Source organism: Selaginella moellendorffii, unplaced genomic scaffold, assembly GCF_000143415.4.
Source record: "Selaginella moellendorffii unplaced genomic scaffold, v1.0 SELMOscaffold_107, whole genome shotgun sequence".
NCBI lineage: Eukaryota > Viridiplantae > Streptophyta > Lycopodiopsida > Selaginellales > Selaginellaceae > Selaginella > Selaginella moellendorffii.
Genome location: NW_003314368.1, coordinates 35,746 through 51,713, shown reverse-complemented (window position 1 = coordinate 51,713; position 15,968 = coordinate 35,746). Strand labels below are relative to the sequence as shown.

General features: G+C 44.4%; 3 protein-coding genes across 3 annotated transcripts; 1 reads left to right on the top strand and 2 right to left on the bottom strand.

The window, feature by feature from the left end:
- Positions 1–3,949: 3,949 nt before the first annotated feature.
- Positions 3,950–6,190, bottom strand: LOC9630809 (indole-3-acetic acid-amido synthetase GH3.10). The gene is made up of 4 exons (XM_024664153.1): positions 5,818–6,190; positions 5,659–5,760; positions 4,741–5,597; positions 3,950–4,672 (listed from the first exon to the last, which is right to left on the bottom strand). Exons 1-4 carry the CDS (start codon positions 6,108–6,110, stop codon positions 4,050–4,052), a joined length of 1,875 nt encoding a protein of 624 aa, XP_024519921.1. The 5' UTR covers positions 6,111–6,190; the 3' UTR covers positions 3,950–4,049.
- A 445-nt stretch (positions 6,191–6,635) lies between these two features.
- Positions 6,636–8,686, bottom strand: LOC9631198 (GPI mannosyltransferase 2). The gene is made up of 9 exons (XM_024664176.1): positions 8,381–8,686; positions 8,210–8,315; positions 8,049–8,141; positions 7,778–7,976; positions 7,533–7,714; positions 7,289–7,482; positions 7,124–7,233; positions 6,821–7,067; positions 6,636–6,770 (listed from the first exon to the last, which is right to left on the bottom strand). Exons 1-8 carry the CDS (start codon positions 8,682–8,684, stop codon positions 6,924–6,926), a joined length of 1,332 nt encoding a protein of 443 aa, XP_024519944.1. The 5' UTR covers positions 8,685–8,686; the 3' UTR covers positions 6,636–6,770; positions 6,821–6,923.
- Positions 8,687–8,741: 55 nt separating this feature from the next.
- On the top strand, positions 8,742–10,358 carry LOC112342391. Its single transcript, XM_024664127.1, has one exon. The coding sequence runs from the start codon at positions 8,742–8,744 to the stop codon at positions 10,356–10,358; it is 1,617 nt and encodes a 538-aa protein (XP_024519895.1).
- Positions 10,359–15,968: the final 5,610 nt, after the last annotated feature.

Here is a 15,968-nt window from a genome sequence, read left to right as displayed (position 1 = left end):
GAGAAGGCTAGTCCAACCAATATTCTTGCTCAAAGAGTGGTGATATCACGTCGGAAGACAATTAGGAAGTTGTTAGTTCAATAAAATGGTTATTCCATGGATTAAGCTACATGGGAAACTAAAGATGATATAAAGAAAGTGTTTCCGAGTTTTGGTTATAACTTAGATGACATTCCTAAGGAATGGGAGGATTATGAATCTATCTTTTATAACAAGATGTAACTCACTTCATAATAAGCACAAAAAGAATCACCAATGGTTTATATCCTCCACTTATAATCATGGAAATAAGAAAATAAGAATGGAACAAATGGCTCAAATCATATAACAATACTGTTATAGAACTCTTGTCATGCGAAAAAGCCATATTACTTTCTTTCTTTGTGGCTATTTGTCACAACATTAGTGTTGCCATTTGCACATCTTTTCTCCATAGCCGTATTCCTTTAAACTCCCTTCATGTGAAGCTCATTTAACTTCTTAAGGTTGCTATCCATGGCTAGGTTATGAGGGAGAGAAGAATGATACAAACCATAAGAACATTCTGAAAATATTTTATAGCCTGTGGGATTTAAGGCCATAATGCCTTAAGGGTTGAGAGGTTGGCCTAGGGTTCCCTCCCTTATTTGTTTAACTATACATGCTTATACCCAAACAAGACCACTAGAATTGAGCTTGTATGTATGGTTTGTAGATTGGAGGTGAAGGGAAGATTGAGAGGCTTATCACATAGAGCATTATTTCTAGCACTATTCCAGGGCCAAGTACCTCCACTGCCATGTATTCTCACCATGTCCTTACTTCTTATATGTGGTAAAATAAAAAACAAAGAGGTGAGGCTTGCTATGGAGATGAGAGGAAATGCAAAAGGCTTGCTATGAGTGTGAAGGAAGAGCAGTGTCAATATAAACTAGAAGAGCCACACCTTCAACGTCAGCTATTACATGTTTAATAAATAAATCCAAGTGTAGGAGATATTGCTCATCAAGATTAAGGCCTTGTTGATGCATCAGAAAAGCCTAATTCCTCGTAGTTGTGAGTTTTCTAAGACATCAAGCATGCTTTGAGTGATAAAAAGAAGGGAAGTAATACTTGAGGGAGTGTTTCACCTTTAACATTCATAAATATTGAACATGATATATCTTCTATATCCTTTAAAGATAATGGCTGAACGATTCTACAAGTGGGAAAGTTTATGCATATCATCGTCAAATGAAAGGCTTACCCAAGCTCGTGCTCCAAGAGCTGAAACAAATTCACTGGTACATGAGATGGCCTAAAGAACTCACCACACCAATATAAACGCACCTTGTGTAAATTCTACATAGTGACTCAATGAGATATATCTTTGGCAAGATATGACATTGCAAACTCCATACATTGGAAATATCCATATGCCAATATCCTCCATTAGGTGCTTGTATAACCACATCATACACTTGTACAATTCACGCCAGAAGTGCTCAATGCACTGCAAGGTAGGGAGGTTAGTGGTGATGAACATGCACAACAAAATATTGAAGTTATACCTAGTTTCTTGTTGATGTCTTGTGAATAAAACTCTTGCCTTAAGGACCCAAAAAATGTTCCATATCATTCTCTACCACATTATGTTCAGGAGCATTGTCACTCCTAATGCATTTATGCCGGCTAAATCTGTATACAGCTTGTGCGTATTTGTTAAAAATCACATGCGTTTGTTTGATGGTTGATAGCTCTCAAGAGACTGTATAATGAGTTTCCCCACATATCAAAATGTGAATGTAAAATCTATATGATACAAGTTTGCAATATGCTGCCACAATGAATGTTTAAATCTTCACAAATGCAATGAAATATACTCAGTACATATGGCACAGCACATAAGGCTCCACATTAGTGTAAATCTGTCTTTGAATTCTAGACAGATGCCCCTACTATAGCCCTGCTGAATCATGCATTGCCAATGCTTCACAAACTTGCTATTAGCTAAATCTATATCCTACTGTTCAACAACTAGACCAGGAGTTAATGATACCCCAGTTTGTGCCAGCATAATTCATAGTTACATAAGTTTGAACTTAATTCAATCCTCTGTTGGTACTCTTGTATACACCTCTCCAATTCGGAATGACAATGCACATATATTTGTACAATGTTAGTCTTGTAATTTAGAAGTAATTTGCTAGGTACCTTTTAGTTTTTATCCCAAGAATCGAGGTGTAACCAAGTGGTAAATACATTTGGACTAGCAAATTCTCTTGTTCGCAAGAAAATCTCAAACACTTGAGAAATTAAGAAATTACGGATATGAGTGTGAAATTTCTACTTACAGGCAAAACATTGTCCTCCACCACTTCTTGCACATTGGAACTGCTTTCAGAAGCAGAGCTGAAAGAGGACAAAGTGCTGTTTGCCTCCTCACTTACCATCTCACATAGGTTAGAGATATATAATGTAACAATTCAAGCTTACTCATTCTGAATCTCTTTTGCTTGTTAACACCTTACCTCAATACTCTAGTTTTTGGACTCAAGCAAACTACAAACAAGAGGACAATAGGACATAAATTGGCTCACCATGTAGTGTAGCTACCAAAACCCCTCACATCCAAAAATGCCATTGCAACTAACATTCCTTGCATCTTAACCCTAACCCAAGACCCATCCCAGGTCTGGAACACATGAGGATGACTGAAGGATGTCATCAATGCATGTGGTACCATGCATGGGTTATATGGCTCATTATGGACCCATCTAAGACTTATTTATGTATATAAATAACTTGTATATCTGACATCCAATCAGGAATTGACTGCTGGGAATTGACTGCTGGCAACTGGTGGTGTGTGCATGGGTCGTGTGGTCAGTTGTCACGCAATTTACAAATTGCATGCCATTGACAGTAACAATTACCATCTCCAAGCATACAAAAGTTATTTTGTATGGCAACCATTTTGGGCTTATGTTCATTCCAGGCTAGAACAATTCAATGGTATACTCGTTCAAGAGAATATGCTTGACTCAATGGCAGCTAGCGGCTTCATCCCACTTTGAGGCGCTGAGAAGTTCACCTCATATTGTGGACTTCATTGAGGAAGATTCTTGTTACTATGTACATGTTGGGACCGAGTGGTATGCAATGCATGTTTTACATTCCTCCAGGTGCCCGCAAAGAGATGCAAAACGTTTCGAGTGTGGGGAGCTTCCCACTGGTCCTCGGTGGCGTATCAAAACACCTTTAATCAATGTCCCACGTGAAAAGGAGATATGTCACATGAGCAAATCCTCACGTACATCTCGAGCACCAAGGAGCTAAAGCTTTGGCCATTATATTTTATTCCGGATTGGATGGAGCTTCTTTCCTTATTCCATGCCGGATTGGTGTTTTATACTTTATTCCGGCCTGCCACTTTTTGTTCTCGTCTTGTGATTGGCCAATACCATATCATGAATATGGTACCATAGTCAAAAAAAGGAAAACGTCCTACGGGAAAAAGAACACGTTAAACGTATGATTGCATGAAACATCAAACCATTACATTTCTAATAATATTACATGCATTGCCAAGCAACTTCCGCTATTGCTTGGACAGCTTCAAACATGTGGAAGTTGTTGCTGCAACAGCATTAGCAATAGTGAAAACATAAGCTTCTTCAACTTCAAAAGAGTGTTAAAAGTCATTTATTGCACTGTGGTCTCATGCTTTCATGTATTAATATTTGAAGAAATTGCATTACAAATTTGCACCATTGTGGTCTCATGCTTTCATTATTTCCCAACAGGAGGCATGACACCGTTTTTGTTTGAATGGCACCATTTATTTGATGCTTCACTATGACAACATAAACCCTTCAGTTGGTCGCGGCAACACCTTTGTTTGGTGCTTCTGCTAAAATAACATATAAAAAGATAGATAAATACTCCACCCAGCTAGATATTTATGAACTTTATATTATTCATTTAAAATAATTTAATCTTCAAATCTCTCCGAACACAAATAAAACATGGAAAGTAATGAGACTCAGCATGTTTTTGGGCCCAGTGAAGGGGGGAATTTACTACCCTACTTACTCTCTCCTCACTCCCGAATAGAAGCTCCGGACCATCCCTGCACGGAGAATGGCTAGCAAGTGTGGCGCGGCAATGCAACGTGGGGTCTTATACTGATTCAGCGTTGCACCTTTGTCCAGAGCACTCTCTGCCAACTTGCGAAAAGTTCCCCTCTCCACTACGCAAAGCTCCAGGGGTCCAATCGTCTTGGCCGCACGGGACACAACATAACCGGGCTCCACAAATGCGCCATCCATGCAATCACAACACTCCTGCAATACCCTCTCAAAATCGTCACGCTTTTCTTGTGCCACCTTTGAAGATCCCTGGTTTCCTTTTCTCACGTGTGGCACGTCCAAGTCCACGTCCACGTCCACGTCCACGTCCAGCTCCACAAACACAACGTAGTGTCCCGGGCGGAACGACACGTCAGCATGGGCGGTATACTCTGCCACCCCGACGCCTGTGCCGTGTAGTACCGCGGCGGACCGCTCCATCACCACGGCCAGCTCGGTCTCGCCGTTTTTGTCGATGTGGATGCTGAGCTGCACGTCCCGGCGGCAGACGAACACGAACTGCGGCAGGTCGTGGTAAAACCCACAGATGCGTACAACGTCGCCCACGCGGTACCTGTACAGCCCTGCTCACACGTACAGGCATGCAATATACACTTGGTTATCATTCGAGACTCAATCAAAAAGGATTTACCGGACGAAGTTGTGATGGCGATCTCGTATTCTTGACCCACACGGACGTCTGCCATGCTCACTGGCGCTGCCACCTCCGTGAAAAGCGAGCTCGGCGGCACCACGGGACCATTGATCTCCTGGATCTTAGAAAACTTGCGCCGCTCCAGAGGAATGAACTCAAAGTAGGCAAGATCCGGGACGATGGTGAAGATGGTGTTGTGCGGGGACGAGAGAGGATCTATGTTGATTCCCATCCAGCTCTCGGAAGCGCCATAGTCACCGCAAACCAGCGCCAGGCCCGGCCCTGCGTAGAACCGCATCGCCTCGCAGTAGGACAACATTGTTCCGGTCATGATTGACAGGACGTAGCTCGTGTTCCTCCACAGCCTCGGGATGATTCCCTGGAAGCCACGGCTGCATTCCAATCGGATCTTGGCTGCTAGAGTTCCTCGATCGCGGTCGGGATGATCTTGGGTGAGCTGCTTCGAGGCCACGGTTTGGATTGCATGGTCTGTGATCCATTCGGGGAGTGTTCCAGACTCGATGCAATCGGCCAAGATTGACCAGGTCTTTTCCAGGAAGCGAAAGGCCTCGACGATTGTGTAGACGAAGGTGGAGGAGATTACGGCTATGTCGTCCGCGGCGAGGAGGGCGAAGAGCAGGTGGCAGTACGTTGCTTGGGGAAGGCTGGAGGAGAAGATCACCTCGTTTGGGCTAGAATTGAACATCTTTGTGGACTGCTGCTTGAGCTTGAAGGCTTCGCTGCGGAAATAGTTTGTGGTTCCGGTTCCCGTGAGAATTCCTCCTTTGGTCATTGTTTGTTTGCCACAGTAGACAATGTCCATGACTTTGGCATTCGAGCTCAGTGGGAAGTGCCTGACTTTTTCAGAGTGAATTCATGAGTGAGAGAATCCAGTTGACATGTCAATTATAGTACCTTCCTCGAAACGCTCCAGAGAGTTGGAACAATCGAATGGTGTTGAGAAAGAAGTCATAGTGCGCTGGGATGAGCTTTGTTCGTCCCTTGGCAGTCCCAGAGCTTAGGAAACAGTGTACTATCAGCACAGCTTTTAAGAAAAAAAAAGGAAAAAATTACCTCAGGAAGAACATATCAACTGGCTTTTGGCAGAGAACCGGCGACTGATCGCCATCGGCAATCTTTTGAATGTAGCCTTCGATGTCTGCATAGGTGATAAGCGGGAGACGCGCTTTAAAAGTCTCCAGATCAGTGCAGCCATTCAGCTTGTGCTCCTTGAGATAGTCAGCATCTGCATTCTGCACCAAGATCTGCTCGAGGAGCTCAGCCTGCACAACATTACCATTCCTGGCCAGCTCCTCAAAGCCATAAGTAAGAGCGTCACTATGGGAGATCAATGGAATCCCTGGCATGATGGCAAGGAAAACACTGAGGCTTCTATTTTTTTCAGTAAGAAACTTTGATGCTGAAAAAAACCTCAAGAATGTGAAGTTGCTGTTCGAATGTGTTGTGTGTGTGAGCAGACTTCCAGAACTTGGCTTATTTATACTGGGCTGCTGAGTTAGTTTGTCCTCCGTAAGATGCAAATGATTTGATGCAAATGATTACTTGGGGAAGTCTGGCCATTCTTTCACCCTTCCTTTTAAAAGTTGGTGTACAAAAACCCAATAAGGTCGGCCACTTAGCTGAACTTGTCAAGAATGGAGGAAGTTTAAACTGTAGATATATAATCCTCCTCTGTTCATCATCAACTCTGGTGGACATTTCTTTCTTGACAACTGGTTTGTTTACGGTCCACTTTCTTATAGGGATCTAGCAAAAGAAAACAAATAGAAAAATAAAAAATAAAAACACTGTACCACTAGCCCTGCAGGATCAAAAGAGCTGATATGTTTGCTGGTTGTACGTCTCTCTATTCTATGTTGAATATGTCTCTCTATTCTATAGGCTGTTCAGTGGCATTCATTGAAATTGACTATGATAACAGGTACGTCACTCTTGGTCCCTCAAATCTTTCAACTTCAATCTCAATACAGGGCCACACACCGATAAATCAGGAAATATCATCCGTTCTGTCAAAACAAAACAATAAAAAAGACTGCACTTCGCCGACACAACTTACCAAATTTCTTGGAGACAGCGAAAGCAATGCCTAGCTTTTGACGTTTGGCGTTTGCGGTATTTCGAGATGCATTAGAAAATCTTGGAGGTGGACTCGCGAAAGATTACGTGAAAGGATAGAAATTTACGAAGAGCAATGTTCCAACCAGGGTGTAAGAAAGAAACACCCACCATCCAATCCATTGCCTACGAAAGGATGCCGAGAACCAATATATAACTGGACTGCAAGAGAGAAAGCGGGTCGACACCTGCAGAATCCCGATTCCAAGTTTTGAGGAGCTACAAAAACAAGTATAGCGAATACCTGGACGTGCATTACCAAGAATGCAACAAGGGTCATAACCAAGAGCTCAAAAACAAAAGGAACGCTTGCCACTGCGTAAAATCCCGTCGTTTCTTTCTTCACTCTCGGAGCTACAGATTCGATGACATTAGGAGAGAATTAAAGTCCAAAAACAGTGTTGCTTACGTTTTGAGTGATCTGGAAGAAGGGCGGCCTTTCTTTTCTGCCAAGAAGGTGCTGCGAGACCCAGAGAATAAAACAGTTTGGGCTGCGCTCTGGCGTATGTGACAATGGCAGAGCTTGCTAGAAGCAGTGCCGGCGACGCAGACAGAAAGTTCGGGATTTGTTTGAGCTGGAAATACCGTAGGAATCCAACGTCCCTGGAACAGCAGACAATTATAAAAACCATGCCAAGAGAAGCAGATCTTACCAGTAGTGATCTTGAACGAATCCATACAAGTACGGTATGGTTGCGCTGCACCAAGGCCTCTGCTGCTTGGAATCGTTGAAACACATCTCAAAGTAGCCATAAGCCTGAAAACCAACGAAGGGTGCTACCACAAGGGAAGCTTGAAGTCCGCACTGGATGATGACAAAGAGAGATCCTGCAAGCTTATGATAGAAACAATCAAAATTCGAGCACGCGGGAAAGAAACGAAAAGCCAACTTTCTCACCAGCGGCCTTTTCATGTGGAAGACTTTGTGGTGGTAAACCAAGTGAAGGCACTGGAACAAGAAGAATCCCGCATGCACAATGCCATTCGAACGCGCAATGCTGGAGAAGCCAAACAAGATCGCAGACGTCCATCTGGCTCCACTTACGAGATACCACATTCCCGCAAAGGATAGTAGAGCAAATAAGCTTTCAGTATATCTGCGTCACAGAAACGAACGTCGATTGCTAGTTGGAACATCTCAATAAATCCTTGAAAGGTTACCAGCTTACAAGGATGAGTAGAAAACCGATGCCGGATTAAAGCAGAAAAATGCCGTCGACAGGAAAGCCATTCTCTCTCGTTCTAGAACGTACAAACTCAGCCTAGCAAAGAAGGAAAGAACAAATATCGATCAGAAGACTAGAAGATGAATGGAAGAATAAAAACATACCTATATAAGTAGAGAGCTGCCAATACAAAAGCCATGACGTTTATGACATAGCCAGACAAGGCGAGCGTTTCATCATAGCCAAAAAATGGAACAAAGCCTCTTAAAGCTGGAAGAACAGGAAGAACACATCAGTCATGGAATAAAAGAAAAAAAAATCATGTAAGCATTTACCAGTGTTGGAGAGAAAACGCATGAGAAGGGGAAGGAGAGGCTGGAACGCGTGCATCTGCTCGTACTCGTAGCCACAGCGAGCAATCCGCAAGTAGTACACGCCGTCCCACACAACGCTTCTGAGAAGCGTAGAATTCGAGATCCCCCCTCGATCAAAACCATGATCATCCCGCGAGAGACAGGGCAAATCCAATGCTGCCGAGGAATCATAGGGCGATCCAAGCCACGCCCAGGCCAGCATTGCGAGCAGGACGATGCCGCGGGAGGCCAGCGCCATGGCCAGCACTCCCCCCTCTCCCCGCATTGCCCAAGAACCCTAAGATAGAGATTTAGGGTTCTTCAAAATGTAGGGTTTAAGGCGATGGAGCGGTGGAACGCGGAGGAGCACGTCAGGCGCTTCTGGGAATCCATCCCGATCGCGACTACAACCCGGTGCGTGTGTCTTGTCCCAAGGGAATCCATCACGCCTTCGATCAAAGTCTCGACACCGCCAGAAGCACAGCTCGAGCGAGTCCACATAGAGCTCGACACGGTGACGCTCAAGCCAGGGGTTTCCTTTCTCCAGTCCAAGAGAAACAAGCTGCTAGTCCGGAGCGTCTACCGCAAATTCGCCTCTCTGGCGATCGACATTCTCTCCGGCAGAGTGAACTCTCGCAGAGGTGATAGCCCGATCGATCACTTGATCATCGGGGGATCGCCAGGCACGGGAATGACGTCCTTTGGCTACTACTTGCTCACACAGCTGAGGATCCATCCGGATTTCGCGAACAGGCAGGTGATCTGGGAAGAATCCTGCGATAGTTCTTCCGGTTTGAGCTATTTCTTTCGAGGCAGCCAAGTTGTGGAAGGGGTCGTGGGGTCATTCGATTCTCAGCGAACGCAAGACACCGTCTATCTTTGCAATGCTCCTCTCCTTCGACCGCAGCACGCCTTCAGCCACGCGATCCTCTTCTCCTCCGGCTGGGACGAAGTCAAGTATTCAAGGAAGTTCGTGAGAGAGAATGGCAACGCGATGATCGTTTGCATGCCGCCGTGGGACGTCTGCGAGCTCGCGCTGCTGTACGCCTCCGCTGGATTGCTGAACAGCCCCGGAGATTTCACCGCGGTCGAGCAGCTGTTTGGTTTCTGGGGTGGATCCCCTCGAGCGGTGCTGGACAGAGCCGATGATCCGGACTGGTTGTGCCACTTCCAGGCTGCTTTGCTCGAGGCCAGGAAGGAAAAGCGTTTGGACATCGCTGGAGCTTTGAGACGAGACCCGGAACGTTTCAGCCATATCTTCCATCTCGAGCCTTTGGATCCGGAGTACAAGGTGGCAACCGTGGTTTGTGCGTCCCCGCACGTAGAGAAGACGCTGGGGATCGGTCCCGAGGTTGAGCCGTATGAAGATCAGATGGATTACATCAAGGACAACAAGCTCATCTCGGACAACGCTGCTATTGTCGGCCGGAAGTTTGCGTACCTCGTGCATTGCCTCCTGGCGTCGCGAGATGTGAAGAAGCTCCAGTTTCGTTCCAGGCGATTGGATCCGGGTGCTGTGGCTGGCTTGGAGAGTTTCGACTTTGGTGGCAACGTTGTGCTCTTCCGGAAGGCTGGAGATATCATCGCGGGGAAGTCGGGATACTTCGTGGCCGAGGATTGTCCAGGCTCGCCAAATTCTTGCTACGATGCGGTGGGAGTGCTTCTTGATGGATCTGCGGTGATGTTTCGGATAACCCGGAGAGCTAGGCACGATGCGCTGCTGCAGCACGTCCAAGATGCAGTGGTGAAGTTTGGGAGGAACACTCGATTCGTGTATTTGGTTCCGAACGAGATGTTTGACGAGTATCCAATGCAGAGGCTGGTGTGGGGACAGGTGCAGATGGAATGGCCGTGCCAAGTGAGCGTTGTGGGGATTCCAGCCGATTTTCCTCTTCTAATTTTGCGGTTCTTGCAATTTTCAAAGCTTGAAAGAGTACCCATAAAAGTTTGCAAAAAGTAATGTTAATTTTTCATTTTAAAATAAATTCTAATACTATATTTTGTTAGAGATCGCACTCGCCTGTAATATCGCATTATGTTTTTAAAAGATCGCTTGATCAAGTGAGTCCACTGGACGAGATTTCTTAGAAGAACCTTAAGCCATTATACCAGTATATACTAGCATTCTTCGCGCCTACCAAAGTACAAAAGGGGGAAGAAGAGGAGGTTCTCTAGATCGATCAATCCATACCTTGTCCGCTCGGAAATCAAGTGGTAGCACATCCAGCCTCAACGCCGCCTGGATTCAATTTCTGGATCTTCAAGAGCTTGTTCAAAAGTCGCTGATCACAGGAAGAAGAACTTTGCTCGAGCTTGGCGACGTATGCCGGGTATTCCTACAAAAACACACAGAGCTTTGAGTTTCCAGGGCTCTAGAAAGTGTAGCAAAGCCAGAAACTCTTACTCTATGAAAAGCAGCTTCTGCAGGAAGATCAAGCTTGGCCTGGCCGTAAACATCCAGCAGCTCATGAAGCCTGTGAGAAGGTGGTGGAAAAAACTTGCCATGAAATCGACTGAAAAACGCTTACCATGGAAATCGACTGTATTCGCCACTGTAGAGTTGGCTGATGGTCGGACAGGGAACACGAAAGGGAGTTCCAAACCTGAGAAAAACATAAAAACGCATGAAAAAAGAAGAAGAGAGATTGGAAAGCTTTACTCCGGGATCTTCTTGCTTCGTTTGGCACCGGGTATGATACACTGCTCCACGGGCTCGGTGTGGTCGGGAAGAATGGGCCAGACCCGATCGTTTGCACTGTAAGGCGAAGCACAGACGTGGAGCTCGTAAGTGATGAGCAGGCTCATCTTCCTCCAAGAGTTTTCGTCCCGCGCCAGAGCTTGGTAGAAACGCTGGCTCCCCGTCACAAACACAACGCTGGTGCTAAAGCACGGCCCGTCGGGAAGAGTGGTGAGGCAAGACGCGTGCATGAACACTTCCATCGCATCCAGCAGCTCCTCGTCGCCCAGCTCCTCTTCCCCAAATCCAAGAGCGCGAAGAAAGTATGGAGCCTTGCGGGTTATGGCATTGGACCCACACATTGCTTCCCAGATCCCCCATCCCAGCATCTCCTCCTGCCTGCCCAGTTTGTGATTGCCGAGGCAGTAGAGGGCGGTCGATGATTTCTTCTTGTCCGCCCAGGCGCCCAATTCCTGCGTCTGCGGATGATTGATGAGATCTTGGGCCAGGCGATCGCATACGTAGATGTTCTGCAGCGCACCCAGCGCTTTCTCCCTCTCCATCATCAAAGCCATCCTCTTCTTCCACGCCAAAGCCCTCTCCGCCTTCGTGTCCATAGCACACTAATTTCTCAAAACCTAGATTGTTCATAATTAATAGCTACTTTATTAACTTTGCGGATAATTTAATTTAAACACAAAAAGGTTCCCTCCAAACGGTTCATGGGTTTAGGGCTTTACTTGTCGAGCACCACTTCTCTCCGGCGCAATGCACATCAATCTTTCGCGAAAAAGAATGGAAGGAGTGACGAATCGAGATATCGAGACCCTCCAGAACAACGCTGACGTTGTTCCAGCTCTTTCCGGTGCTCGGGGTGAGTTTTCCTGCAAGTTTTCGGATTTGAGAACGGATATCTAATTCCATGGAAAGAAGGCCACGAGATCCTTTCCGGAAACTCTTAGATTCAGGTGATGTCTATTGTAGTTCTGCAACACTGACACAACTAGACCACTTCTTTTCAGGTACTTCCTTTGCTAGATGCTCTTCTTGGGACGAAATGGGAGTCTTATATCCAGGAGATGCTGTAAGTTGTCTCATTTTACTTTCTAGCAGCGTGCTTCATGCTAAGTGGCATTTTGAACCTTCTTGTTCTTGCGACGATCGACATTTATCGTCCTATCCAACATAAGGAGCAACTGCCTACGCCACCAGAGTGGCTAATCTGTGACGAGAACCGCAAGTACGTTCAAAACAGGATTGAGTCTCGTTTGCAGCTCAAATGCGACTACGTTTTTGGCTATGATGATGCCGATTCCATCCGAAACGTAATGTTTGGCGAAATGGATACGACAAACTTTCCGAAGAGGTATGTATGCATTGCAATCTTTGTTGGCATTCCGCATTCCGGTTAAGCAACTCTTTCACAGGTATGAAGAAATATATGATGCATCAATTATGGAGGAGCAACTCGCTGAGTTCAACTCTCAAACAAGAAATCCTCTTGACTTGGTTCTTTTCGCGTATGCTGCCCAGCACATCAGTGACAACCTTATGGAAATGCTTTGCTAGTAGGAGTGGAAGGAGTAGGCCGCCAATCTCTCACTAAACTGGCCACGTCCATGGCGAGTTATATGCTGTTCCAGATACAAATGAGCAGCTCTATGGAATGGATAGAGGACCTGAAGGTTTGTCTCTTTTCTCTGTCTTTCTTGCTTCCTTTTTCCTTTGTGTTGAGTGAATGAACGTTGCAGGAAGAAGTCTGAAGGTGATAATGCTACTGTTTTCGTCTTCAGAGATCAGAAGGACGCCGAAGGAACTTGTGAATCAGAGCTTACTGTGGTAAGTATCCATCGCGATTGCTAGGCTCTCCCAATACTGGAAGCTGCTCTCTGTGCGTTGGACACTCACAAATATTACAGAAGTCAAAGATCCACCGGCGTATGTGAACATAGCCTGTTGCTTGCAGGTAAGAGTCCATGTACTTTTACTTTTACATACTGAACTAAGAAGACTTTGACAGGTTAAGTCAAGGAGAATATCTGACCGGGAAAGAAAATCGAGGACTATTGAGGTCTTGCTCAACAGACACTTGCAGTTACGACCAAACTTCCATCACTGAATGAGTATGACAAAAATAAGGTAATAATTTATGAGATATGGTGAGCAACGGAAGCTACGATAAAGTGGCCAAGTTTCGTCAAGGATCACATTTGCAAGCTTCTTTTCTCATTGCTTCTCTTTCATACAGGTTGTTGCACCAAAGCGGACGAAGCTACAAGAAGCCACGGATGAGTTTCAAATAGCAAAGAAGGAAATGTTGAGGCACATAGAGAAACTCGGAAAGATTCAGAAACAGCTTGACCTGATGGAAACTAATAAGGTGCAGCTAGAATCGGACGTTCAAGACTGTCGGAAGGTGAGAGGCGTGATTTTACTCCTCATGATTTTATTCTTCATGCTGGAGATGTCCAAGGCGAAGACCAAGCAAAATTTAGATAGTCAACAAAGGCGAAGACTAAGCAAGATTAGCAATAGTAGGCTGCTTACTTTGGAGCTGTGAAGCTAGCTTATTGGGAGAGACTACTTGATACCTGGCTAAAGATGTGCAAGGAAAAGGACATCCCTTGTTGTAGGACCTTCAAGCTGATCACAGTTCTGGGCAATCCTGTAGACTTGATACTGAATGACGGGTTTTCTATAGACAACAGCATCTTTAACAAGAGGTGGTCGCTTTGGATTGATCCTCGAGGACAAGCAAAGAAGTGGATAAAGGTACAATATTTGTTTCAAAAACTTATTTGTTTTGACTAAGGTGGATTTCAACAGCAGGTGTCTGTCAAGCTGCTCTTCTTCACTAGATGTGATTATTCCTAGGATGAACTGGGAGTCTTATATCCAGGTGATCTCTATGTTCTATTCTCTATTGCATTGAGTAATTCAGCTTACTACATCCATGGTGAGCTCCGTACATTCTATTTTCGTTGGCCAGCTTAACATAGCATTGTTTTCCCAAGAAAAGCTCTTAGAGACATTGGCTAAGGATAGCAAAAACATTCTTAAGTTTGAAGTAAGAATGTTTTTCATATCTTCCTCGATATTAAGTATGTAGGAGGTTCTAAAGCAGGATTTTATTGATCAAGAATCGAGATAGGAAGAGATCATTGTTCCTGTTTTTAGATGCTTGTATGGTGCAACATTATATAACTTGGCCTCATCTAATGGACATGATTGCATACTTGATGGAAAGAAGGCAAACAAATGCATCTGAAGTGTCAGAAATAGCATTTAGGGAGCTCACAAGGTAAAATAATATTTTCTGATTGCTTTACTTCAATCTTTTTTTGAAGGCATTAGAGCTGGGAAGAAATTATAGTCCACTTCCTTGTGATGGATGTAGAGATCATTGACTTAATACCATTGGAGATGATCAAGGATAAAATCATATGGAAGAGTAAAGTGTTATGTTGCATGGGAGTTGATTTTAACAGTTTTATTGTGTGTTTTCTTTATGTGGACGGCATTAAAAAAAACATTAGTGGCCCCAAATGAAACTCCATCAGGTTTTTTTTTGATAAACAATTGTAAATTTAAGAAAGCTATGCAACATAAATGGGAGCTTTGACAATGTGTTCACCTCTATGGAAGTTCAGAAACTATCCTAACACCAAAGGACTTGGGTTTCCCTTGGTATCCACTAGAATATGATGAATATGGTTCATTGTGAACAATTGGAGAAGACATCTACTAAAAATTTTACTTTTCATCACATTTCTTAACAATCTCATCTAGAACACAAATCAAATGTTCCTCTCAAAATTTGTCTTTGGACATGTTGCAGCAGTGCATCGTGCCTGGCTCTCCAGGTTATCTGCAACATCACTAGCATCACTGCAAGAATCTGGTGAGCCTGAACAATCCTTAGCCATGTAGTATATCCTTGATCTTTCAAAGAGTGCCTCTCGTGATGCCATGAGGAATGCAAACTTCCATTGTTCTAGTTATCCTTGATGTAATCCATCTGATCTTCATATGGCTAAACCTAGGCATTTATCCCAGTGCCTTCTTTACGTGTGCAGACACACAAACCATGGTTATACTCCAGTTCCAAAGGCTCGGGATGGAAGATATAGCTGAAGTGTTCTAGGTCTTGTCTCAAAGCTCCAATGATGTCCAAGCCCTTCCTGACCTCAAGCAAAGATGCCTGGAACTAGCACAACCCGTCCAGAGCATACACCGCTTGGGGGGATCCACCCCAGAAACCAAAGAGCTGCTAAACTGCAGTGAAGTTTTCAGGGCTGGTCATTAATCCAGTGGATGCATACATCAACATGGCATGCAAATGATCATCACATTGCCATTCTCTCTTGTGAACTTTCTCGAGCACAGCAAGCCTGCTAATGTGGTTTTTCAAATTTTAACACTTCCTATAAAATAAAATTATAACTAGTTTAGCATATACTTTGGGAATGGTTATACTAGTTCTTGATATTCTTCTAGCAAATACAAAGAATATTGCATGGATCACTGCAAAATTGTTACTAGATGAGTGATCTTGCAAACAGGTGGAATGGAGCCACTTGCATTGCTACTTGAAATCTATAACCTGGAAAGGTGTATATTCCATGAAGAGTGTGCAAGAGGTAGAGTCACTTCTTTGCTGAATTCTCCCATAATAAAAGAACTTCATGACTTGGGAAATTTCTGATGCAGGCCATTGAGTAAGCCGTGCCATCCTAAGAGTTGTATTGACAGGTATTTGTTCTGAGTGAGTTTGACACTAGAGACTCAGGCCAATTCCTCACATCCAAAATGTTGAGACAACAATGGAGTTATGGTGTATTGATAATAAATTCCATCCCTTTTTCTTTGTATGAAACAATTATCACTAGTTTG

Excerpts from the sequence above, each read along its gene's own strand:
- LOC9630809 (XM_024664153.1), bottom strand. The coding sequence starts at position 6,110 with ATGCCAGGGATTCCATTGATCTCCCATAGTGACGCTCTTACTTATGGC. Across the intron at positions 5,761-5,817 it reads GTTGATATGTTCTTCCTGAG|CTCTGGGACTGCCAAGGGAC; the intron begins GTAATTTTTTCC and ends CTGTTTCCTAAG. Across the intron at positions 4,673-4,740 it reads CGCCATCACAACTTCGTCCG|GGCTGTACAGGTACCGCGTG; the intron begins GTAAATCCTTTT and ends ACGTGTGAGCAG.
- LOC9631198 (XM_024664176.1), bottom strand. The coding sequence starts at position 8,684 with ATGCGGGGAGAGGGGGGAGTGCTGGCCATGGCGCTGGCCTCCCGCGGC. Across the intron at positions 7,715-7,777 it reads TCCACATGAAAAGGCCGCTG|CTTGCAGGATCTCTCTTTGT; the intron begins GTGAGAAAGTTG and ends TTCTATCATAAG. Across the intron at positions 7,234-7,288 it reads TCTTCCAGATCACTCAAAAC|CTCCGAGAGTGAAGAAAGAA; the intron begins GTAAGCAACACT and ends TCGAATCTGTAG.
- LOC112342391 (XM_024664127.1), top strand. The coding sequence starts at position 8,742 with ATGGAGCGGTGGAACGCGGAGGAGCACGTCAGGCGCTTCTGGGAATCC.